We start from the raw sequence: 26,979 nt of genomic DNA, 5'->3' as shown, positions 1-26,979 counted from the left end.
TCTGTATGTCTCGTCCTGCATGTAGCCTACATTTGGCCACAGATGACACTGCCACTATCACAGATACATCGGCATGACTCTCCAGGCAGATACTTAACAATGTAAGGCCAATCATACAAGAGTATATTCCTACAAACAGTTGCACCATATATGCTTTCTTGTCAACGGTTACACACCGTTAGGGGAATGGATGTTTTGATTTTTTACAGCCCAGAGTGAGCACTTCACCTTGTGAGAATCACAACAGCTTGACACGGTGAGCTTTGTTCAATCATAAGCTTCACTCATGGGGCTGATCTGGTTGGCTAATCTTAAGTCTGAACGTTGCTGGAAATATGAAAAGATAATGAAGTAACACAGTAACAATTTTATTTGCAAAGCTTATGAAGAAACAAGTCACTCAGTTCTAAGGATGTTCCTGTCTATTTCTCTATTCAGCTAAACACTCATTGAAATTTTATTTAACCGACTAGTCTAAAGAGGAGAAAATCCCTAGAAAACAGTCATTTCCTCACAGGGTCATTCAGTTGAGTAGTTATACATGAGTTCAACCCTCGACAGCCTACATACCAATTTAGTTCCTTTTACTACTTAAAAAAACCTAATCATACCACACTGTTCCTACTACATGCTAACCGCTAAGCCACCGATGAGTTACTCATGTTTACATCCGGTGAAGTGCCAGACAGGAAGGCAGCGGCCATTAACTGAAGCTACAGCGGCCTCTAATGGGAGGAGGTTCATTACAGTTTAAAAGAGCATTATGGACCGGGATTTCAAGCCCATGTTCATGCAAAATGATAGGTAATTAGGTAACCGACTTGTAAATCCCGCGCCGGCTAATTTGATAAACAAATTAAGCAATTTTACCGATTATCTGCATTGATCCCTTCTCAGTTCACATGCTGTCTCTCTCCTCCTCCTCAGATGGCTGGACAGTTTATTAATATTTGAAATATTAAAAAATAACTTAAAGGCCCAATAAGAAGAAAAAAAAATAAAACAATTGTTAATTTAAAATTTAATTAGTGTTCATAAAAAACCCTTAATTTTTCTGGTTTACTTTTATTTATTTATTTTTAGGAATTGCTTTATATAATGTTTATTGCTCAGAGAAAAACTATTTGAGTGTCAGTTTTTTCCAATATTATTTAGCCCTAGTTATAACTGAAACTTTGACATGATACTAGTAAAAACAAACAATATGGCTGCCTGTTTTAAAGAACAGGAATAGAAACAGAGGTCCTAGACACTGGAGACCGAGTAATTTCTTATTCTTAATTATGAAAATTACAAGTGAACTCCTGCACACTGTCTGAATTGTACAAAACCTTTGGGAATGTTTGAGGACCTTATCTTTGCTGATGTTTCCTTACATCTTTATGCCTTTATTTAGAGGACGGGATAAGACATTGAATTGGTGTGGAAACTAGGCAGACAGAGAGTGGGGAATGTCATGCAGGAAAGGAACCACAGGCCGGATTTGAACCTGGGCTGTCCGCTTTGCTAACAATAGCATCTGCAGACATAACTGCTAGGCTATAGACACCCCATAGGTGTAGTTTATAAAGTTTGAATAGTGTTGATCATAATTAGAGCAGCCATTTTATAGTTTAAAAGTATGTGGTACTGAAAAAGTATCAAAGCATTAAAATTTTTGTAAACCTAACCCAGAAGGTGCTCCGTAACGTGTGATCCTCGTGGTTGAATTTGTTTGCTTATTTCAATAAAAATGACCAAAGGCAGTGAGTCACCTGTGCTGTTACTGGGCAGGTTTGATGCATCTGCAGAGTAGACAACACATCCAACCTGTAATACCAGGTGAGCAGCAATATTTCATGAGAATTAATCAGATTTCTTTAGTGTAAACACTCCTAATGAATACAGCACACACCACACGTTTCCAGGTATGCAGACTTGTCGCAGCAAGATTCAAGAGTGGAGGCATGCCCTGTGATTTTAATCCCAAATGCAACATTTTTATCACTGCTGACTGTATATGATTTACTTTCATTCACAATACTCTTTTCCTTCTCGCTGTCTTTTGGAGTTTTAACACAGCAACTCTGTAGGTTTTTATTTGCTATGTGACTTTCTCAGTTGTGCCTACAGTACACCATTTCAGCATCACAAGACAAAAAAGCTACATCGGTGTTTAAAACTGCAACTTCTGACATATCTCCTTTACCCTTTTTTTTTGAAACCATAAGAGGACAGACATGACAAAAAACTGCTGGTTTGAGATGAAAATTATACAGCTGCTCTTCAGATGGTTAGTATCTTTTTTTCCACCACAGGCAGTGTAACACCTACAGTGTTGCCAGACAAACCAGATGTTGTTTGTCTGTTAAGTCAAGAAAGAGTATGCCCACTTAAAGATTTTGGCAGATTAACTGTTTTAAAGTGTGTTTGTCTGGAGAGATTTACCAACACTGGTCAGGTATTTAGTTTTCATAGAAGTATGCATTTTTCCAAACAATGCATAGTTGCATAATCCTTTAAGATTACAGACATTATGTAAGCCTGTGGAGTCACTGTAAGTTATTTAATGACTGTACGTCTATGTGCATTTGGAAGAAAAATGTTTATTTTCTGACTTATGCTATTCCTATAGTGTTAACTTTTGGTGGCTTATGTTGTATTCCCCCAATTATGCTGTGAAGTTTTGTGTTTGGTACATTAATTGCTGTTAAGAATGCATTCCTCAATGAGCAGCAAAGTGGCAAAAAAATGTATGCTTAGCTACATAGCTGCAATATTCATTGAATGTGACAAAATATCTTCAGATGACTTGGAACGTGACAGCTCACACTAAGCACAACTTGGTAGTTAAAGAATTAAAATGGTTCTCTTTCTACAGAATATAATGTCCATTTGCTAGTGTGTCTATTTAAATTTAAGACTGCTTTTAATCCCTCATTGCAGTTTGCTACAATGAAAGAATAATAGGGAACACAGGCAGCTGTAGTTCAGTCTGAAAGTGAAAATGCACTGCAAATGTGCAGTGAATAAATTCATAATTCAGATAAATGGAATAACTATAGGGAAAGTGGATCTTAAAAACAACAAATACATAAACACAAGTTTTAGCTCACTTTTGTCTTTGCATCTGACAATAAATGCTCAAATTTGAGTGATTTAAAGGCTATTACTTTAAATGTAACTGGTTAAACCTATGACTGAGGTTCATTCTTATGTGAAATGATCTCTGCAGTGTGTCATATGTCAGGTTAGTAATAAGACTGGATAACATTTATTTCATTTCTTAAATCTCATAATTTCCCCCCAAATCATTCCAGGTGTGTTTCCAGCCCCTCAGTCAGGGATAAGTGCACTTTTATGGTTCATTCTGACTCTGATTATTATTGTTCCCCTCACTACTTGTGGAGTGTCTGAGTTGGTGAGAACTATCCATAAGCCATGACTGCATTTTGTTATAATGTGTGTTACTCTCAGAGCAGAATAGGGGCAGTTTACAAGTCTCCTGTGACATTAAGTTTATGATGGTTCCAGTCAGCGAAGGGATGGCAAGACTGCACCAAAGAAAGAAATATGAGCTCTACACAAAATGAGCCTTATGTTGACACACAAATGCACACATACACCCACACACCTTGTGTATTAATGTTTGATCATGTTTGTGAATAATTAATGTGTCTGTGTTATTTGTCCCTCCGGTGTCCTGCAGTCTTGTGTCTCTCTCCGTTCAGCCTTCTCTCTTTTTCTCGCTCTCATTAATCCTGTTTTATGTTTGTCTCTCCCTCAGGACGTTGCTGCTGCTTCAGTGAAGCCCTCGTGATTGGATGAGAAGAGAACATTTGAGTACCAGCATGGACCCGCTCCATCCTGGAGTTACTCACAATACTTAGTTCTCTGGTAAGTAAGGACTCTAAATTCCTTGGCAGTATGCGTTTGACATTAAAATAGATCCTTGTTAACTTTACAAGCTTTTTTGTTGCTCTTCCTGATGTTACTGAAAATGTAGGCTTGGCTCTGCTTTTATTGTTTTTGAGAGTGAAATGACACCACTGGATGGTGTAAACATGATTAAGGGATGTTTGGATTAGCTGGCTGAACAGTTAAAAATTGATGCCTTTGCAGTCAACACCAGAATTAGGAGTTGTCTTAACTGATTATTAACATTTTTTAAAATTATTTTAGGCCCCCAATCCTAAACAAATGGTCTGTCTAAACTGTAACCACTGTAGTTGTAATGACTACTGCCTTACTCCCACAGTTCTCTTTAAACCCAAACAACTGCTACCTGATAGCACTAATGACATCCTGTGATAACGGTGCAGTTAAGCACTATTTTGTTCCTAGAAAATGAGTATAAAGTTGTCCAGAGGCTGTGTCAAGTTATACTCTTTTTTAACCAAAGCACTAAGTGCCAATATTCAGTGCAGGAATGTAGATGTTAACCTGCAAATAGGATTAAAGGCAGTGCCAAAACTGCTAACACGTGCCACATTGATTCAATCTGCTAAATCGTTCCGTAGTCGGCTAAACACAATAACAATTTGCATTTAATTGGATGGGAAATTGATTGCCTAGGAATATCCTTATATACATGTACATTTCTGGCAATTTCACTTAAACCAAACTTTTAAATGCTAGGATTCTACATTCTTTAAAGAGTAACTTAACCCTCAGACCACTTTTTTGGCTATAAAGTGATGTATATTGGCATGTACTAGTTCTGCTGAATAATTCAGGTCCAACTCTACACATTTGAGCACAAATTTTTAAATATTACATTTTGTGTAAGCTATGTGCAAAATGATTGCCCTCTACAGGTTGAAACCTGGCTACTGCAGCTTAATTTTTCTATTAGCTGAGCTGGTGCTATCTAACATCATCAGTCCTGGAGTTGCCTGTATTCCAGTTACTACAAGTTGGAAACTCTGTATAGTGAGTTTGCTCTGAGTTTCTGAGTTCGAGGCACGTTTGTAATGATGTATCCAATGGGCGACTCAAAATTTCCATGTTCTGAGATTAACTGGAACTCATCACAAGTCACCCAGTTCATGTTTATGTTCAGCACATACTTTAAGGTGACATTATAATACATTATAAGGGGGCAAAAAACACTGTAGGTGTTCTAAAGGTTCTTAAAGATTTTTTTAATGACAGGGTTGATACACTTCAGCCAAAACTCTGGGTATTAGTTGCTCTTTAAGCAGACTGCAATGAATGCAACTTAAATCTTTGCGTAAATGTACCTGTAAAAGCCAGAATTAAAGCTTTGTTTTAGCCGCTATTGTTTTTTCACTATCAGTGGAACCATAAATAAAATCAGGCCAGTTAGGAGAGAGAGGAAGAAATGTCTTTCTGCCTGAAAAAACTTTCAGTGATGTTCTTTGTTCTTTTCAATAAAATAACATCTCTAACGTCTTCATTTGAGCTTGTTGCTTTAGCAGCTGCAGCCATTGTTTATCAGCTTGCAGTACAACTAAACCACGTGCGTAGCTATGGCCTCATTCTCCTCAAATGGCCTGTCCATTTTCAGACTTGGCACAGACATTTAGGATTGAAGCTTAGCAAGGTGGAATCTGGCCAATCTGTTGGCTTTGCAAGGTTACACATGTCCCTCACAGCTGAATATTTTCACTGTAAAATGGGGAAAGGAAAGAAAGACCTTATTTTTTATAAGTCATTGTCACAATGTTATGTTTACAAAATATCCGAGCCCTCCACTTTTTGTCTTATGTCAAGGCTATGTGAAATGGAAAGTATTCACTGTGTCAGGTAAAGAGTATCTGTACATAGATGGCAGAATAAATGTCATCATCCTCCAGTCACTCACTAGTGGTAGATTTGTTTGTGATGAATATTTCCTCTGCATTTAAACATCAGCTCACACCAAAAGCTGATTATTAAGGGGGCTGGATGGTAAAGTCTGGATAGAGTTGGGGTGAAAAATGTGTTTTTGTGGATGAGTTTTGTGGATGTTTTAATAGGGCTTTAGCCTCTGTATAACCTTGAAGGAACTTACCTCCAATTTCCACATACAGCGACTGGTGTGATCTGCCGGGAAATCATACTGCAGAGCAAATTGCTCCCTCTCTATTCTATCAGAGCATTTCCACAGCTGGCGCTCCAGACCAGCAGCAGCACGTGCCTGGGCCGATACTTCACTCCCTTTTGTTCAAGATATGCTGCAGGTCTATTTTCAGTGCTTGCTGCTGCCAAATCGCGTCAGTACCTGTCGATCAGAAAGCTCCAGAAGAGGAGGTCACAGGCGTAGAAGTTCAGTTTCTTTCAAAATACAACACAATGCATGGACTCCCGATCGTAAATCATCACTATATCAACATTACGTCTCATCCTGCAGCGAGAGCAAAGGGTCACCAAGAGGTCAGTAAGTCTCAGAGCCACAACGGCGCCATTGATGAGGAAAAGTTAACTTTTGGGAACATTTAGCCAAAGAATTTTGCATAGAACCACAGATCCTTTAAGCAAACATTAACCTTTTAACTTCCTAATGTACTCACCCAATGGTGGAAGCAACAATATCATGGACTTAGACCAGAAAGGATGATAAATGAACCCCAAAGGCACAATACTCTGCTGTTGACATACTATTCTTGCATGAACTTGCAGTTCTCCCATGATCTCTGCCTGCTGGTCCGGGCTGCGCGCCGCGGCGCAGTGCTCTAGACTCGCTTCCAGTGGGTGAGGTCACTCGCCTTCTGCTGAACCAAACCCGCAGCTCTTCTGTGCGCGGCGCAGTCGTCCTATGTGGAAATTGTGATTTAGGGTTTTCCCTGGATATCTAATAAGAACATCTTAAGCCTAATTGTGTGAAATAACACAAATAGCTTCAAACATACAGTGCTTAACAAATTGATTAGACAATCCTAAACCTAACCAAAGTAAGGTTTATACCACAGCTGCCCTAAATTAATGGCATTGGTAATTACCAAAATCATTTTGTTACGTTTCTGCAATGGTTAGTACACCAATATGTAGAAGCTCTTTAACCAAAATGATATTTTTAATGCTAATATTTTTAATGCTAATATATATATATATATATTATTGTTGTTATCCATGAATTTTCAAATGTACTGACTTACAAAAAAAATTAAAAAATAGTAAAGCACATTATTATTTCTTGATTAATATGATTAATATGCATTCCTAAACAGAAAAAATAGTTTTATTGGTTGAATGTTATGCTTGATTAATTTCTGACTTCTCAGAGAAGCCCAGTGAGCTGGCTCAAATTTGGGTGAATTCAGTTTGAAATTCCTCATTCCTGTTCAAAATGGTAAAACATGGAGAGCTCACTGAAAATGAAAGAGTCAGCATTAAAGCACTTCATGATGCTGGATGGTCTCTGAGACAAATATGACAGGTGGTCTAATAAATTTGTTAAGCACTGTATGTCATCAGGGAGACAATACCCACCTGTGTGCTTTGATTTATTATATGTCCAATCAACACATCTGCAAAGGAAGTGTAAGCAACCCCTTGCTGAAAGATGGTCTCGCTCTCAAACTGATGTTTCAGTCATTTTTTATTTTAGTGCTTTATCCATTCTGTGCTGAAAACACTGTAGGAGCTAAAAGAAAACAAAACAAAATATTACTCAGGGCTTGACGCTAACTTTTTTTCCCAAGGAGCACATGTGCTCCTAAGTTTAAAAAAATATGGAGCACATAAAGAAATTTAGGGCCACAAAGAAAATTGATCAAATAATGTGTTTTCCGCAATAAACGTGATGCAAAAAGACATTTACAAGCAAAATTATTTAATGAATTTGTATACAAAATGTACAGAAAGGTAAAATCATCAAGTTTTGAAAAAGTATTGCAATTTAATTTGGTCTTTAATGTTACTAATTTTGGTACTTTAAATGTACTTTAAATTTGGCAACTTCAGTCGGAGTCGGTCTAAGTGACTAATAGGTTTCATTTTTGCGTGTTTTGTATAGTCCGGGGGACTCAGTCCGTTTTGGAATGGAAAGTGCAACATTAAAAATGTAGCATAACTGCAGCTTTAAATATGAGCCACAAATTTGCTTGACTCTTTGAAGTCAATCAGCAGATAGTCTGCCTTACAACCTGGAACTCCATTAAAAAGAACTTGCAGTTTAAAAGTAGTCTCTTCTATATTGCTGCACTTTCCTTCGGTTTGGTTTCCATTCACACTGCTCTTGGCCAAACCGTCTGAACACCTACAACCTCTGCCCACTAGGTGCGCTGTCGTCACAAACAAACGGCGACCAAGAAGAAAAGCTGGCGTAGAAGAAGACAATACAGGGAAATCCAGCTCCTTCCGCTGATCTTTTTTTACACATAAACAATGAAAAAACACCGAATTACGCTGTCTTGGGGTTTCTGCTCTTGCATTGGGGCATTATTAGCAGCCAGCGAGATGGTGAGCTGTCCAACATGTCGTTCTTAACATGAGACAAATAAATAAGCACGGACGATGACATGTTGCTATGGTTACACAGACGCCAAGCAGGGCATCTCTTCTCCATGGATCTCTGCTTCGGCTGTTTTTTTTATGTGCACATGTGCCCCTAAATATTTTTTACAATTCACACATACCTATTTTTAGGTGCAAATGCGAGTGAAACACTCGCACTGCAGTTGAACCGCGTTACTACACATGCACAGTGAAAAATATATCATTCTAGCTCTTGTAAATATTTCAAATGTGTAGACCTTGACCTTAATGCTATGTCATTTTATCCTTAACAGCAAATATGATATTAGCTTTTTTATTCCAACATGAATTTTTACCTTTCCTGTTTTGTACATGACAATTTCACATTAGAATGCACCAAGTAAACATAAACAACTCAAAATAAAATCTGTCGGTCCCTCTTTCAGTCTAAATCAATATGAAATGCACTTTGACCTTACTTATACATATTTTCACATGTATTATGCAAATGCAATACACACACTCGTTAACCAGACCGCGTTACAGTGATGAGAAATGCAAAAACTTACTAGTCTACACATATGTGCTGAAGTTAAACAAAACTACAATTTAGCACTTAAAAGTAGCTCTATAATGTTGAAAATTTAGAACAAATAAAGTACAAACCTTGTTCCCTAAACAGCAGGGTGCTAAGCCAGAAAAATCACTATTATTTATGTCTTAATGACTCATATTTTATGCAGCTTTCTCTGTTTTCAGATCATCTCTTCACCTTACTTCCTGTTTGTAAAAGTCTTACGTTACCAACGTAATTAAAGGAAATGATCAGAAACCTAAGAAAATCACCTTTAAAATAAAAGAAGCATTCATTAATAAGTAATGGGTCATTTACAGGAAGTGTTGCAGTTGTCTTGACTGGATATAAACATAGAAGTAATTATTGTCTGCTGCTACCCAAGCAATCCTCTCTCACTGTTTGTATTTTTTTAACTCCCTCCACCAGTAATCCAAAACATTATGTGAAAATCTACTTTAGATTTCAACTACAAAGAAAAAAACAAAGAAAAGTCGATTATACATGGACTGATAACGTACTAGTCTTAGAGCTGAACTGTTTACTACTCGGTCTTTATATGATACAGATCACCTCTTTAGAGCCCCTTCACTGCCTTACAGTGTTATGTTATCTCCATAGAAACCAGCTGGAGTTGGGTTCTGCATGGGTGAATGTGGTCTCCGATGGCAACCCAAGAAGTACGCAAGATTCTTTGCATTCTTCTTCTCATCAGCCTTTTCTTTTTTTCTCCCTCAGTGGTGTTCACATGTGCAGCTGAGTCCACTGAACCCTGAACCGTGACCAGCACCAGTCTGTGACTGACCTCCTGTCAGGTACAACACACACACACACACACACACAGATACAGATGCTTACACTCATGCTGTTGGACTAAATATCTTCCTACTCACACCTCCTCATGCTGAGCTGTTCCTCATCCCTGCTCTGCATTAGCTTGGCCTTTAAAAAGTTTGCAGCACACAATAAAATCTCTCAGGAATGTGAACAATAAGCTTGGACATTTCATTCTATGTTTTTGTAATTGCCAACAAATCCCATGAAAAAGCAGAAACGAAAGCTAGGTTAGTCTTTTTCTCAATACATACAAGAACACTATCCTGTCTGCAGTTTCTCAAACAGCAGGAAACTGTAGATTTTCAGCAAACAGTACTGAAAAAGGAGTGGATGATGTATTTACTGAGCAACATTTTCAGCAGCAGCTTAGCTATGAAAACATTTATTCACTGTAGTAAAGAAGTGTGGAAAAATCTGCCCAAAAATAAACTACATTTTGCAGTAAAAAAAAAAAAATCATGTAGAGAAACCACAAGCTTCTCTAGCATTTTTTCATTTATCTTTCTTTAACCAGAGTGGTGCTGCTGGTACGTATTTCCATGGATTATGTTGACAGTAAGAACCACAGAGAGTGTAACCGAGGCTATCTGATGCTCCTGCACACCTGAGTTCACCTGTGCCTCATTAAATGCTTCTACATTGAACAGTACATATTCAGTTTCGCTATATTAGTGGGATTGTTTAAACAAAACCAATATAAACAGCCCCAGGCATCCCCAATATGATTATATACAATTATAGCTCTATGAATTCCATGTAAATATTGATAGGAAGCACTTTGTGTTATGCATGCCTGGACATATTTCTTTCTTCAGGCTTTTTAAGGCCTTTTTATTATTGTAAACTCGCACATCTGTTCTGTAATTCTCTTCATGTGGAGTAGCAGTAATGAACATTTGTGCAGTCATGCAGCATCTATGAGATCTGTTAATAGTTCATAATGCCCTTATGCTGTTTGATGTTCTACTTAATTTGCTATATCTGTTTTAGTAGAGCTGATTAAATGTATTAATTGTGATTAATTAGTCACAAAGCCTGTAAGTGATTAGATAATATTTACCTCTTTCCCCCATCTCTCCCCCTTTTAGGTAATCTGTCTTGTGCCACGATGATGTCGGTAGACGTGACCAATCATAACGGCCCGGCTGCCACGCCTCCCTCCTCACTCAGCCTCCGCTCCTCACACAACCAGCTACTCAGCAGCGATGTCATCAAACAGGGCGCAGCCACACCTCCCAAGTGTCGCAAGAAGTATGCTCTTACCAGTATTCAGGCTGCCATGGGCCTCGGAGAAGCAGTGCCATCTTTATCATCACCATCATCGTCTCCTTCTTCAACTCCCAATAATCCCAAACTAGCCAAAAATGGGGCAAACCAGCTCCGTAAAGCGGGTCAGGATCACAACAAAAACACAACAGGGCCAGACCCGACAGACCCAGAGTGCGAATTAGAAACCCCAGATGACCCCAATGTGAACACAGCTGAGGAGAATGACAGCCACACTCTGACTAACAATGACAGAGAGGATGATGTTAGTAAGTTAGATGTTAAACTGCACTCAGACTCTATCAGTGATGCAGAGCCTGAGCAGAAAACAGAATCTGACATAGACTGTGACATTCACACGACTGTGGAGCTCAAACTGAACGGAAACACTACAGATTCTGGCTTAGACTTGAACATTGAGGCAGAGGAGAATGACGACATCAGCATTCTATCAGAGAAGGAAATGATGTCAAGAATGAAGATTGAGGAGGATGGAGATGAGGTGTCTGTGGTAGAGGAGCAACAAGAGGATGAGGAAGAGGAGAAGAAGCCTTTACTGATGATAAGAAGTGAGTCTCCTGTAAAGAATCACAAAGTTTCTTCATCATTGGAGCTCATCTCTGACCTACACTCAAACCTAAAGCTCCTAAAGTCAGGCAAGGAGTCTTCAGTTCCTCCACCTCCCTCTCCACCCAAGCAGGCCAGCCCTGAGGACACACCGTTGCTCTCTGTGGCGTCCTGTTCCTCCTCTTCCTCCTCCTCCTCCCCAGAGACGAAGAAGGACAGAAGGACTGGCGCAAAGACAGACTGTGCCTTGAACCGAATCCAGAATCTGAACCCAAGTGACGAGGAGTTGAGTTGGACTACACTATCCCAGGAGAGCAACTCCCCAGAGGAGACAGGTACACATTAACACAAACAAAACATGATGCACAAAGTTTCTAACACCAAAACTGACGACTGCTGTCATTGACTGAAGCTCTGCATAGTTTTCATGTGAGTATGTGTGTGCTATTTTGGGGTATTTAGTGGTTTAGCGTTCTCTCTGCTGATGACATGTTTCCATTTAGGGTGACCAAGTGTGTGTGTTTTTGTCTATGTGTGTGAATATGTGGAGCTCAGACATTGCTGGAACAAAATAACAAACACTCCAACCTCCTGCAAATCTCCCAGAATCCCTCTGGGACAGGAAGTGCCCTTGTGACCTCATGGGTGGTTTCAGCAAGCTAGATCAGCTGCGTCCTGTTTCACACTGTGTTAACAGGGCTTGTAGGCGAGTCATGAGTTAAAACAGTCCAAAACTGACAAGATCTCTCTCTCTTTCTTTACATGTCTTATTTCCATTCATTGCTGAGTGAGAACCTAATTAAACTCAAATAAATCTGTTTTCCACTTTTATTTTGGTAGAGCTTATCTTTGTGTTCTAAGGATATGAGCCAAATGCAGTGGGGACACACACAGACTAACAGAGGATGAGAACCCCCCCAGCACAACGCTAAGGCTTTCCATATGTACTTGTAGATGTGAGTACTATAACAGATTAGCTCTTAAATCCACTTGTTTCATAGGTCGATGGGTTCAAGATAACTTCCTTGGAACCTTAGTTGTTCAGGGTCACATGTTTTTAGTTAAGTTTTATTATGTCTTTCATACAATGAGTTTACACAGCCAGAAAACATCTCTCTTATTAGATTTATGCAAATGAGAAATAAGTAGTGATATATATGGATCCACAGTGTTCAGATTATACAGTGCCTTTCCAGGTTGGGATGCACCGATCCACTTTTTTTCAGTTCCGATCCAATTCCAATAAATATGTGCCGTTACTGATTCCGATATATATACATATTTATTTATTTATTTATTTTTCAACAATTATTATTGTTGTTGGTATAATGTGTAAGGTTACATGAAGCTCTAGTAAACCACCCAGCTCCTCTTATTAAAAAACAAAAATATACAAAAATGAATTGAATGTATTGAATGTATTCCAAACAAATTTATTTGAACTACTACTAAAAAATAAATATGAACATTATCCAAAAAACAGGCCAGACATCCCTGTCTATAATGCACTTTAATGAACCTCCTGCCACTAGAGACCGCTGTAACTTCAGTCAATAGCCGCAGCCTTCCTCTCTGAACCTTCACCAGATGTAAACAATGAGAATCTCGGTGGTGGCTAAGCTGTTAGCGTATAGTAGGAAGTCTGTGGTACGACGGTTTTCCAAAGTAGTAAATGGAAATAAAGTGGTATGTGAGCTGTCGAGGGTTAAGCTTAGGTATGACTACTTACCCAAAGTGAAAAGAGGCCAAATATCAAAGCACGATATTAATCTGCAAAAAGGAACGAAGGCGGGCGGTGCTAGCTTTCAATGCTAGCCACGCTGTAGAGAGTATTATTATGCTAACGTCACACCCACTCTTCTTTGTGTTCTCTCATCTTTAGACTAGTTTTGACTATTCTACTTGCAGATTTACGTTTAATCTACTAGGTAATTATACTGCTAAGAACATCCTAACTAATACTAGCTCAGTTACGCACAGACTGTCTCGTGTACGACTGCGGTTTGTCCATGTCTCCCGCAAACTGTAGGATGGATTTGGATCGGCGCTGTCAGTCAGATATCTGATCTATTAATTGTGTCCTTATAGGACCCAATACCGATATTGGATCGGATCGGTCCCATCCCTATTTCCAGGTAGTCCCATTTTCCCATGCATGTATAATTGCAGTTTAGCCAACATAAAAGTTAATACATTCTGCCATTTCTGCAGCAGGAAGTCAATGCTGTCAGTAACCTGCCATTTTGGCACAATAACTTACATATTGCACAACAAGTTTAATCAGAGCAAAAACTACATAAAAACAGACAATCACAGGAAATGTGTTGTTATACCCACAAAATCCTTGAGAAAAAATGGGTACTTAAGCAATTCTGGGCCTTATTTCAGCGCAGTGCTGCCACACATGAATGACCACAGCAGGGATAGATGCAGAATTTTGTTGATTTGTGGGGACAGATGTTTGAATAATTGTAATCTATGATGTAATGAACAAGTCTACAAACAACATTGGGATATTTATACTATTGGTTTTATATTTAAGGAAAGTTAATGTACATGATAAAAAATAATAACCAACATGTTGACAACTTTTTAGAGCTCCCCCTAAACGTCTCATTGAGGCTTTCAGGGGGAGCTTGTGCCCTTTTCAGGGGAACCAAGCTCCCCTTAGCTCCTCCATAATTCAACCTATGAATTGCAGCAGGCCATACTGCAATTAAATCTAAATTTTGATTCATTTCCCAACCCTACTCTAGGATCAGCCCATTGTCACTGATACCTGATCTAGCTATTTCAGTCTGAATCCGAACTCTGGATTTCATTGATAGCAGTCAAAGTTTCTAAAGCAAAGTTCATGGGTCACAAGGTGCATGACAATCTAAAATTCAAGAACACATATATATTTTATTTGTACAAAACTGTTGATTAAAGAATAGTTGCAATTGTCCACATTTTATCATACATGAGAACCTGAGAAGGATATTGCCCTAAATAAATTATTTCTTTATTATCACTCTTAGAATCTTCCAGTGTTATTACCTGGCATTTACCAGGGCTCTAAGTAAAGATAATAATCTAGTCCATGCAAAAATGTAGGATTTGGAGGTGAGTAAAAGGCATAATTCAGGTTTTTGAAGTTGGGTGGAATGAGGTGCTGATCAAGAAGTTCTAAATATAAAAAGGAGCTTTTGAGATAAAGTGGTTGATGCATATTTTTATACTTTATAGTTTCACCTTGAGGTCAGAACTCCCTTTTGTTATTGACTGTATTTTCTATAATTAGTGGTTAAATTTAAAATAATTTTAAACTACTGCCTCTGCTGCATGTATCTTCTTCCCAAACACTCCTTGTTGCCATTCTCTGCAGGTCTGTTTAAGAAATTGGATCTTTAAGTCAGCATTTTGTAAAACTCTGGCTTGTTAAGTTACATCAGGCACCTAAAGTTCCTGCCTTGTGCAGTTTTGTGAGGCTTATGAAACACATCCATCCCTTCTAAAGCAGCAGCCCCGACCTCTGACATGAGCTCAGCTGTAAACATCCCTCTCAGTCTGGGAGAGTTGCAGTGCTCTGTGCCTTGTTGCTGCTTTTTTACCCCTCCCAGAATGCTACTCTCTCTATCTCTGTGATGACTCACCGTCCCTTTCGAATTGAAAGCTCTGAGCATCTGTGTACTTCATCTCTGCAAATATGATTGCCAGCAGCATGTCCTCCTGAATGCTGCACTGTTGTAGCTGCTCTCTCTGATGATCTGAAACCAAGCTGGTCGAGTAGAATTTACTTTCCATGTGGTCTTTTGTCCTGATGTACTCTTGCATATCTGTCTTTGTTGGAAAAATTGACCTCATAAGATGGCATTTTTTTCTGCGTAGATCAGTGCTTGCTAATGAAAGGGGATAAGACCAACATCTACAGTGCAGTCATGATGTGTTAGCGATTGAGTTTCTAAAGAGTCGATGATCATACTGCTGACACCTCTCATATTGAATTTATTGATATCTACACGCATCAACACATCATCTATACAGCTTTGTCTTATGGTTTAGTAATAGCAATGTCAAAGGGATATTTACCAGCCTTATTTACACATCATTTATCGCTTATTCTAATATCATGAAATTGTTTCCTAATCTTTTGAAAGTTCTTGAAAGTTAAAAACACACTTCTAACACATCTCTCAGCTGGTACCAATCTCATCATTAGATGCTTAATGCAATAAGACTAATTTGCGTGAAAAAGTGTGTTTTTTTCCTCAAATAACTGCATAATGGCTCAACGTCTCTGTGCCCCAGTGCTTATTTGTTGTGACTGACCTACAACACAATGAGGGAGCATTAGAGCTGTGCCTTTTGACTTATTTACAAAGTTTTAAAGTGCACACTTTATTGTGCAGCTTTAACAAAGCATCACACAGTTTGGCTGCACAAAGACAGACACATAATCAGACATGTTTACTCAGCACCTCCTACAACCAACAAACAATAGCAAATAAACCTTGATCTCTAACAATAATGTGTGACACATCTCCTGAGTTATCATGTTTAATATGAGCTTAGAGAAGTGCTTTAAAGAGAGCTTACTTTAATCAAGGATGAGAGAGCAGGTGTATCATCACACAGGCGTGCCAAATACGTTTCTTTGTGAGTGTGTTTTAGCAAAGTCTAGCCATTTTCCAGCTCTGTCACTTTCACTCTCAATTATAAAGAAAAAACAAACTCAAGTGTCCGCCGTAGTTTCTGTCTGTTGTGTGTGTTTAAGGGCAAAGACTGTCTCCTTTGTCAGAGTGCAGGCTGTTGCCCCTCAAAGGAGTGCCACCCGACCGGTTGGTGGTTCATTGCCTTTCTCAGCATCACCTCAGGAGGTGAACTGACACCTCTCTAGCTCCCAAACTATTTTCCAGACTTGGTCCGACTGGGACTTGATGTGGTAACCCTTTGGTTCCCAACTAAAGTGCTTACAGAGTGAGATACTCCCACCTTCCCTCCTCTCTCTTGCATTGGCTTACTGTGTTGTTTTCCCAGTTGTGTGTCAAATTCTTCTGTGGATGTTGCGGGTTAGAAGACCAATATGACACTGCTTTCACACTGAAGAGCCAAAACACACATGCACAGCTCACACATCATTCAGATAGGTGCCTCGCATTCTCACACAGCAGCATGCATTGTAACACATATAGGGAAACATGACTTGAATGTGGAAGAGAAAAGTTAAGCAGCATGGTTTTTGTCATGCTGATTATCCCTCTGTCACTTTAAAATATTTCCACTAGTAACATATCAACCTTCACCTCTAAGCGTTTCTGCTCGTCTCCCTTCCTTTCTGCTCCTCTTCTGGATACGGTGCTGTGAATGAAAGATGATCTTCAGGTTACCAGGACAACCAAGAGCAGCTGTAGGCATGGTGAAAAGGACTGGAGAGTAATATACAGATACATTAGATAAGGATGCCAAATTTTTAACTTGTATGTTTGTTTTAGGACAGGAAAGGGAGGGTAGGCTTATTTGAGGTCTGATTTTGTTGATGATCCAGATAGAGGAGGCAGAGACAAAACATAGCTGAGCTGCAGGGGGAACACAACCTCTCTCTATCTCTTTCTCTCTTCTCCCTCTTTTCTCCTCTTCTTCTGTTTATCTCTTTCCACGTCATGCTCTCAATGCCTCACTGCCTCGACGTGTCTCCCCTTTCCTCACTCTCCTCTCTCTTCTTTCCTCTCTCTTTTTCTTCTCACCCCCTCACTTGCAGTGTCCCCCCTCTCTCCTCTCCTCTCTCCTCTCCTCTCTCCTGTCTGGGGTTCTCTTTGGTAACAGCTCTGGCTGTTGCTGTATGAGAGGCAGCTAGCTAACTATGATGCTGGGGAAAGACTACATGCTGGCCATTGTGATTGTCAATTATGAGGGTAGGTGCAGATGGAGACTGTGGAGTTAGTTTACCTTTTTAGTGTGAGTGTCTGTGCATGCATAGATAGATGTCTCACTAGAATAAAGTTGTGTTATTGCTTTGTAAATATCTGCCACAGGAATCCCAGATCTTTGCATGTTTTAAATAAATATGTTTACGCCTGGTCCTTGTTGTGTGTATGCAAGGTGTTGTTTGCTTGAAAGTGCCTGCATATGTGTGTTATGCTCCAGGAGCAAGCTGCTCTCCCCTCCCCCTCTGCTCAACTCTGCTCTGGCATGGAGCTGCATGCTAACAGAGGCTAACTGCTACGTAGTTCTACAATGGCACTTTCCAGAGGCATGCAAGTTGCTAGACTCAGTGTGAGCATGCTTGGGGCTTTCTTTCCAACATTGCACTCTGCTTGCAGTTGGAAACACTGGCATCCTTCAGGCCAGGGCTCCCTTTCTCTCTGTCTCTCTCTCTCTCTCTCTCGCATCGTTTCTTGTGCGTACACACATGCTTTAATCTACATCCACGAGTCTGCTGATCTCAAACTGGAGCCCATTCTCTGAGTCACCATCTTCTCTCTCTCTTATTACAGACACACTCAGATTCTCTGTGTTTTAGTTTTATTGGCACTGACCTATTTTCTTGCACATAAAAGACTGCAACTCCCAGAAGGCACTGCTTCACAGCTCATTGCTCTAAAGCACAGTCTTAACCCCAGAGGGATGTCTGCTTTTGTAAAGAGCATAGAAGTACATTTTTCTAAGCTTTGTGAGCTCTTTTTGTTTCATGAAATAAACCAAAGCCTCAAATACAGATCTAAATGTGACAGTATGAGTACGTGTCTCAGTTCCATCCTGATTTGGACCGACCCAATCGTCATGATGACATATGGCCTGCTTTCGTGGCGACAGGCCCTTGGGCTGTTTCTCATCAGCATGGTCAGCAGTTTGAGAAATCTTTGTGTGTTTGTGAGCACACTTGCTGACATGCACATCTGCACACAAACACACACAGAACCAGTTGACCCGTTCCTTTAGAGCTCATATCAACTTTATGAGTTGTTACATCACCTAATGTAGTGTTGGTCAGTCTTTACTACCTCTGAAAATACACCAACTTCTCACTCAGTAACATACCATTAATAGTTCTCTCTCTCCCTCTTTCTGTTTGTGTATGTGTGGCTTGTATGGGGTGACTTTTTCTAGAAGAATGATTTGATTTAGTTGTTTCATGGGTGATGGGTTTTCAAGGTAGCTAATTTAGCTCTCATATTTATCACCGCAAAATAAATGATACTAAAAACCATAGTTTGTGAAGGCGCTTGCTTTGTTTTGAAGGGAGCAAAGGTTTAAAGTATACAGCCTACTGTAATTTTCAAAACAGATTATTTAAAAGTGGTTAAAATGCATGATATTATCACTATTATACTGGTAGCAGTGGATATTAGCTTTAAAGGTTTATCGTCTGTTTTGGCGGATGGGAAAATTTCTGCCCATATTTACAATTGATATACTGGCAATAAATATTGGCCACATGTATGAAAAAGTTAGTGGATTTTCATGCAGGACTGATTGACTAAGGCTGATCGATTATAAAAGAAAAAAAATCATTATCAAACTTAATTTGATTGAAATTGAGATCATATTTATCAAACATGATTACTCATTGATTTCATACCATCTGCACTGCATGCATTTGTCAAATTTAAACACTCATAGAACTTTGAATAACAAGCAATAAATGAATATTGCAATTATTTATTTACAATAACAATGAATACACCAACATTATTACTTTCATGGCAAAAGTATCTAAACAAATACTTATAAACAAACACTCAAAATTGAAACATAATCAGCTGTGCCGAACATACACAGGTACATCTCAATAAATTTGAATATCATCAAAAGTTGATTTATTTCAATAAAAGTGAAACTGATACATCACATAGATTCATTACACTCAAACTGATTTATTTCAAGTGTTAATTTCATAGAATTTTGATGATTATGGCTTACAGCTATGGCTTCAGTACTAAGCGTTTTGGAAGGGCAGAGGATTTGAAAAAAAACTCAGTGGGTGATTGGATAAATGTTCTGTCTGTCACATCTTTACGGGCCAATCAGAGCAACAGAACACGTGACGTAGCCGCGACCGAGGTGCGCGTGCACAGCTACCAAGGAATAACGAGAACCATGGCGACTATAGACATGTCAGTGCACGACTTTTGACGTTTTTTTAAAAGAAAACAACTCAATGCTGTTCTTTGATCTTTTAACAAAGAAATGTTGTTAAGATCTGATAAAACTGGTGCTTTAGCAGCAATCCACGCTAATGTCTTCCGCCATAATTGCACTGGCCTCTTGTTGGTGCTTGTGTCATGACTCCGCTGCGCCTGAAAGTACCGGCCCTTGTCGCTGATTCGTCCTGTCACTTTCTAACTGGGCCCAAAATTCAGTGTGTCAGAAAATTAGAATATTGTGAAAAAGTTCAATATTGGAGACTCATGGTGTCACACTCTAATGTTTCCTTAGACTTTAAATGGTCTCTTAGCCTGGATCAGTAGCCTACACAATCATGGGGAAGACTGCAGACTTGACGATGTCCATGATCACTGACACTCTGCACAAGGACGATAAGACACAAAAAGTCAATGCTAAAGAAGCTGTCTGTTCACAGAGTGTTGTATCCAAGCACAAGAGTTAACAGCAACCTTGAGAGGATAGTGAAATGAAGCCCATTCAGTGATTTGGGGGAGCATCCCTACAGCAAGACTTAGTGCTTCAAGAGCCACAATACACAGACGTATCCAGGACATGGACTACAACTGTCACATTCCTCATGTCTAGCCACTCTTGAACCAGAGACAACGTCAGAGGCATCTTACCTGGGCTGTGGATAAAAAGAACTGGACTGTTGCTCAGTGGTCCAAAGTCCTCTTTTCAGATGAAAGTAAATTTAGTGTTTTATTTGGAAATCAAGGTCAGCATCTGGAGGAAGAGAGGAGAGGCACAGAATCCAAGTTGCTTGAGGTCCAGTGTAAAGTTTCCACAGTCAGTGGTGGTTTGGGGAGCCATGTCATCTGCTGGTGTTGGTCCACTGTGTTTTATCAGGTCCAAGGTCAGCGCAACTATCTACCAGGAAATTTGATGTTGTCATTATGCTAGTTGGAGTCAGATTCATTGAATACCCGGAGCTTGGCCAAGACAAAAGATGGTCCAGGGGGGCTGCTACTTTAAAATTTTTTGCATATCAGGCAGTAATATATTGTGTACTATTTGTACGCAATTTAAAATACAGATTTACAGATCTATGAATCTTTTGGGCACAAATGATACAGTTTAGCTTGCAAAATTTTCTCAGTGCATACATCAAATTTTTCTTGATCAAACTGCACTAAAAGTATCATAATCATTCTAAAAACATGATACATCCAGTGAAGTTCAATAATTTTCACTTCTGCCTCCTAAAAATGTCTTTCGTTTTAAATTACATGTAATATGTGGGTTCAGAAGTTAGTGTTAAAGTTTCTATTGGAACGATGCATTTTCAAACAGAGAACATGAAAAAACATGAATACAGTTGTGGATTTATTCATAAAAATGCTGAAAAATTTAATTGTAGAACAATATTTAAAATACTTTTAATATTGCAGAGACTGCTTATGTTTTAATGGTAAAAAGTTTGGCTTTAGGATGAATACTTTGTTAAAATTCTGACAGTGGCCTCTTAAAAAAACAATTTCAAGGAAGTGGTACCAAGCTGATCCCCCGACTGTAAATCAATGGATACAGATTATTGAAGAGATTTATCTGATGGAAAAACTGACTCATATGGTGAGGCTTCAAGAAGCCCAGATAGAGGACAAATGGGAGAAATGGATGGAACTGAGAAGAGATTTGTTTATAAGAACACTGAAGGAAGATGTATGCATGTATGGCTTTTGACATGGAAATAGTTTCCCCCGTGTTTAAATGAATGTATGTTTTAATACTGTTTAAAAATTTAAAAAAAGAAAGGTTTTTTTTTTTTTTTTTTTTTTTTTTTTTTTTTTAAGTTTGGCTTTAAGAATTAAATTTCCATTATCAGATCAACAAGGCCCAATTGTTTTATCTCTACTATTTGCAGTTATCTATCATAACATTCATAAGCAACATACTTTAAACCCACCTGAAAGATTCAGAGCTGTAAAGAAAAATTTCAAAGCTTAAGCCTTATAAGCCACCCCCTCATTCCACCTATGGCTAGTTGTATTCAGTTAAAGTCTCTTTTCTCTTGCCTTGCAGTTTCAATAGTCAGTTTAGAAAACATGTCTTGTTTTTCAAGAGATGACAGACATTTTTTAATGTATTTTTACGTAGTGTTTTCATAAATATTAGTGAAAGTGTAGCTTGTGGCATCTTTACAGGCAGATGATCATCAGCCCATCTATAGATTATTCAATTTATGCCTATTGATGAGTTGATTAAAACAGCAAACTAAAGAGTCTGTCATGGATCACACTCTCATTGAAATGAAAGACCAGATTTGTATGGAACTGATCTAAGAGAAGAATCTGATTCAGTCAGTGGGGGTGAAAGAATAATCCAGTTGTTACTCATAGTTTGTCCAATGTCTGAAAATGAAAAAAGTATTTAGCTTCTCGTTTAGGAGGGCTCATCTAAAACTGAGATTAATCCTCATATTTTTTCGTTTTATGTGTGTATTTGGTGTTTGCTTCCTGTCAGTTTGATAGATTTTATTTAGAGATGTCGAAATCACATTTGGGAGTGTTGCACAAGTGCAACAACTGTGTTTAACAAAGTTGAGCTCAGTTGTTGTCTGTGGAAAGACATGGCTGTTGTTCAACAGCTGCAACAGATGGAGTTAAACCCTCTCAGCTGTTGATTTTGTTCAAGGGCCTTAACTTTCATCTACCAGAGAAATCCAGTCATACAAAATAAAGTTTTATGCACCATGTTTGGATGCAGCCATGGGGATGTGAAAATTCATGCATTTACAATTCTATGTGAGATTTCTGTCAGTTTGATGAGCTTTTATATTTTTTAGTTAACATTATAAATATTTATGTTTTTTTTTTCTGCCAGATATCTGGAGCGAGCAGTCATTCCAGACAGACCCTGATCTGCCTCCAGGATGGAAGAAGATCACAGACATGGCTGGTATCTACTACTGGCACATTCCTACAGGCACCACCCAGTGGGAGAGGCCTGCCACCCGCCCAGCACCCACTGGACAGACAGAGACCCAGTCTCTGGACGACCACGCAGCTTCCACGCCACGTAAACACTCCCTGGGCTCTCTCAGCCCCTCACCTACACCTGACCATGAGGTGAGGAATGAATAAGTCAAGATAACTGACACTTTTAGTTTTTATAGTGCTGCTTCCATTATTTGCCCTCAGCTAGTGCTTATGTTGGGTAACATTTGCATTTATAATGTTAAACTGTGATCACCACTGATGGGTTAAGTGATAGCAAAAATGTATTTTATTGGCAGTTGTCAGGCTTAAATTGTTGTCAGATAAAAATCTGAATAAAATCCACACATATGAACAGGTAATGAGGAGGAATTGAAAAAAGTCTCAGGTTTCAATTAGAACAAGAATGATTGAGTCAGACTTGACTAAAAACAGTAAAGAATATAGTGTCTCGAGCTTCCAGCTCAACATCTTGAAGATTAAGATCCTCAGTTACGTCACTGTTAAGTCTTTGAACTGTTGGTTATGACTCAGAATTCTAAGGCCAGAAATGGTTGTCAAAATGAAATGAATTTCTTCAGCATGGGATGAATAGAAACTTACAAAACTGGCTAAACAGAGATGCAGTAAGGTTGTCATAATATCAGTTGTTCATTTTATTAACTTAGCACTGTAGCAGTAGCTTGTGCAGACAAATGTAACTATCCTAAAGGCGCTGAGGAATCCATTAAAGTTTATTTTTGTTGTTTAATCATCGGCACTGTTGTATCAGTCTAACTTATTTTGAGTTAGATGGAAATGAACAGGCTAGTGCCTGTACAATACACATGGAGGACTGACTTCATAAATATTTCATTGTGATGAACTTTTCAGGGAAAACTAGCCATTGTGTCATCCCCTCTGATGACTGCCATTGTTTGTTTACATGTAGTCCTGCCAGGCAGAGATCTTCTTCAGGGCATCAACTCGTTCAGGCAGCACGACCTCTGACAGCTCAGTGGAGCCTCTCTCCTCTCATGAGCCCACCCTCACCACCTGTGGATTTGTCAACAGCTGCTACTTTGTAAGTAACCTTAAGAAAAATTTCTTATTTGTTGTAATTTATTTACCTCAGTAAAAATACTGTATGGCTATTTCAGAAAGAAAATGCATTAGTCCGACTGGGATTGGAAGAGAATGGGCAGAAATGTGCAACAAGAGAGTTGAGACAAAGAAAAACCTAGAAATCCTCTAGTGGAGCAGCAGAATGTCGAAACACATGAACACGGGGTCTGTCAGTCAATCAGTCAATCAAGAAGAATGATGGAGGGAAATAGAGAGAGGAGAGTGGATTGATGGAGAGGAGTGCAGTGTAGATAAAACATTGATCCGGTGAGAATGTACTGATGGAGACAGATAGATGTGCCAAATTGAGGTTCTGGCACATCTATCTAAAGTTATACTCAAGCATGAGCCTGGGATACAAGAGCCAAAATGGCAGACAGACAGCCACAGTGGAGTCCTCTGAATCCTCCTTTTCCCACTCTGTGGAAACATTGTCTAAATGGGGTCTTTCTCTCTTTAGCCTCGTTCCACATCTCTACAGGGGATGCCCGACCAAGAAAGTCAATCTCAGCATCAGGAAGATGAGGACAAGGTAGGATATTTGTAAACTTATCCATTTTCTGTGTCCTTTGTCACTCACCACTCTTCTACTCGTCTTTTGGCTTAATATCCTTGTGTTTTGCTTGTATCTGGTTTCTGTGTGTCGATGTGTGAGTGTGTATGTGTAGTGCACAGGAAGAAAAAAATGGACAATAGCATTGGTGTATCTTTTTCTGCCTCTATGACACGCAGTGCAGTCAGTCAGAATTTGAACGACAGGTTTGCAGTTTGTTTGGCTCTGATCTCCAACCAGCTGATTTAAAATAAGATCTTCAAATGGTTCCCTATGCAATGGATGCAATGTCTTCCCAGTAATTCTGACTAAATTTATTTAGTTGCTTTTTCATTCTTGTACCTTTTCATAATTAAACCTTTTGTTTTTTAAGTTTACTTTTCACATAACTATATCCCAGGGGTTCATAACTGGTTGAGTGTCAGAACACACCAAAACTTCCTTAATCAGAACCGAATGATTTTAATGAAAAATGGTGCAGTTTGGACTTGAGATGGAACAAAAGGTGCAACAGAACAAAAGATGGAGACACTTCCTTCAGCATTAAAAGAAACTCAGAGACATTTTATCCAGGCGCACATTAGGGCTGAAAGATATATCTTTATTGTATCTATATCGGGATATGAACATTCAAGATATTAATATCACAAAAATCAACGATGTCAGGATATATTTTCCCCGATCGCCCTGCATGTACAGCTCAGGCCGTTTCAAACATCAAATATATAAGATTTGATGAGAACCGTGTAAAATCAACTGTACTCCCCCTCCTTTCCTGTTCTTCTACGTGTTTGAGCTCCGTAGCTCTGAGCTGCAGTAAAACGTTTGATTTCTACTTTATTTATTGGTGACTTTATGTTAATGTTGATGATTGACAGTGAGTTCTGATCAATAAAACTACACATTCCACATCCTTTTGTATAATGATGTTTTTATTTTTCTGAAAAATGCTTAGTTTCCACTGAACCCATAGTCATATCATGTCAATATTGAGATATCTGGCATGAATATCGAGATATGAAATTTTGTCTTTATCGTTCAGCCCTAGCGCACATTTGTGACCCACTGAAAATGGCTATGCAATCCCCTCTTGGGTCCATATCTACAAGTTTAGAGCCATGGCTCTACTTGACTAAGCTAAAGCTGAGCTTTTGCTACATTCAACACCCACATGATGTAGTTAGGGATATTAAAAGAAAAGCCTTACTTTCCAACTAAGCACTGGCTGTCCTCCGTGTCTGCATTTTGCATATTCTGCTAATTATGAATCAATAGATTCTTTGTCTGGAGGTGAATGTTCAAAAGGAGCAAAAATGAAAAATCAGAGAAAACATTTTGAAGTCTTTATGACAGTTCTCATTCCAGAAATGTTTTGCTGAGTAGCTCCTTGTTGAAACAAACACTGTGTGTAGTGAGCTGGTTAGCTAACAGCCTTGTTCTGTCTTTCTTCTCTCGCTTCCCTCCCATCTTTGAACCCCAATCTTTGCCCCACCATCATGTGTGTATGTTTGTATTTTTTAACGCTGTACGTAGAAACAGGTGTGGAGTGATTTTGGCGGAAAGATTGATAGTGAAGTGTGGAAGGCAAGTATAATGCTCTCAATGCCAACGAGTCTTGTTCTTGGTCTATCCTCCACCGCTCTTTTATGCATTTTGTGCTAGTTATTCACTGCTTGGCTAAAGCATGTGTTCCAGATGCTTCAACATGTAACTGCACAAACTGCAGCATTTGGTCATGCCTTTTATGTCAAACTTATTATTTTGCACAGCAAGACACTTAACAGGATGTTTCTTTCTTTACTTTCTCAGCTTTTTTTTAATTTAAATTAAATTTTTTTTTTTTTTTACTCTCTGCTGGCACAAACCCAGCAAGTATAATCAGTCCACACTACATGTTAACTTTCCCTCCTTAATACAGCATGCTTTATTACACATAACATAGCATACCATCTCTCCATCCAGCAAAGCCATTCCACCCACACTTGGATGCATGCTGGTATACACTATACAGGGTCAAAAGATTTACATTTGGTGTCTCCAAGGTTTGTGTCCCTCTCCCACATGCCGTGTAACCAGTGGATGTTATGGCAGTTATTTATGTCCATGTAAGCTGAAACAGGAACAAACATTGAGATGGTGAGATTTTGGCCCTCTGCCAGTACTGTAGTTGCAGCAAAGCATGAAATTCCCAGGGAAAGCTTCAAATGCTTTCAGGTACTTCACATGTATTATGTGTTCACTGTACACAAAGTAGGCTAATAGTTTAGAGAGGTCATGGGCCTATTCACACATGCAAAAAATTCCTGAAGGTTCCATATATTTTTTTGTGGTGAACTGTCTGTGTGAATGTAAACTTCCAGACGTTATCTGATTTTGTTTCCTGCCAGCACCCTAGTAAAATTTTCTCAAGAAATCAGATGGAGCCGATGCGACATCTCGGCAGATAATCAATAAAATTCACCTGTCACTCGGTGAGCAAGGTGAAAGTGATAGTTTTATGATTCATGTCCAGTGCAGTTTTACCAGTATGGTGAAAAATGTTCATGTGCTCATCATAACTGTTATCATGTTTGCTGCTCACCTGCATAGTCCTA

General features: G+C 39.0%; 1 protein-coding gene across 7 annotated transcripts in view; it reads left to right on the top strand.

Moving 5' to 3' along the window:
• apbb2b (amyloid beta (A4) precursor protein-binding, family B, member 2b) overlaps positions 1-26,979 on the top strand; it is a 74,930-nt gene that overhangs the window by 25,720 nt on the left and 22,231 nt on the right. For 5 of the 7 annotated variants that reach the window (XM_041784630.1, XM_041784626.1, XM_041784627.1 and 2 more), the window contains 7 exons: positions 3,767-3,876; positions 9,713-9,789; positions 10,900-11,979; positions 22,616-22,860; positions 23,660-23,791; positions 24,293-24,364; positions 25,919-25,969. In XM_041784630.1, coding sequence (XP_041640564.1) covers positions 10,920-11,979; positions 22,616-22,860; positions 23,660-23,791; positions 24,293-24,364; positions 25,919-25,969 — 1,560 coding nt within the window. In that variant the 5' untranslated portion in view covers positions 3,767-3,876; positions 9,713-9,789; positions 10,900-10,919. The remainder of the gene's footprint in view (positions 1-3,766; positions 3,877-9,712; positions 9,790-10,899; positions 11,980-22,615; positions 22,861-23,659; positions 23,792-24,292; positions 24,365-25,918; positions 25,970-26,979) is intronic. The other 2 variants (XM_041784631.1, XM_041784632.1) reach the window with 2 other exon arrangements.

The sequence above is a fragment of the Cheilinus undulatus genome, linkage group 4, assembly GCF_018320785.1.
Source record: "Cheilinus undulatus linkage group 4, ASM1832078v1, whole genome shotgun sequence".
In the NCBI taxonomy this organism is placed as follows: domain Eukaryota; kingdom Metazoa; phylum Chordata; class Actinopteri; order Labriformes; family Labridae; genus Cheilinus; species Cheilinus undulatus.
The sequence above is the reverse complement of the archived record's forward strand: the minus strand, read 5'-3'. Positions and strand labels throughout refer to the sequence as shown.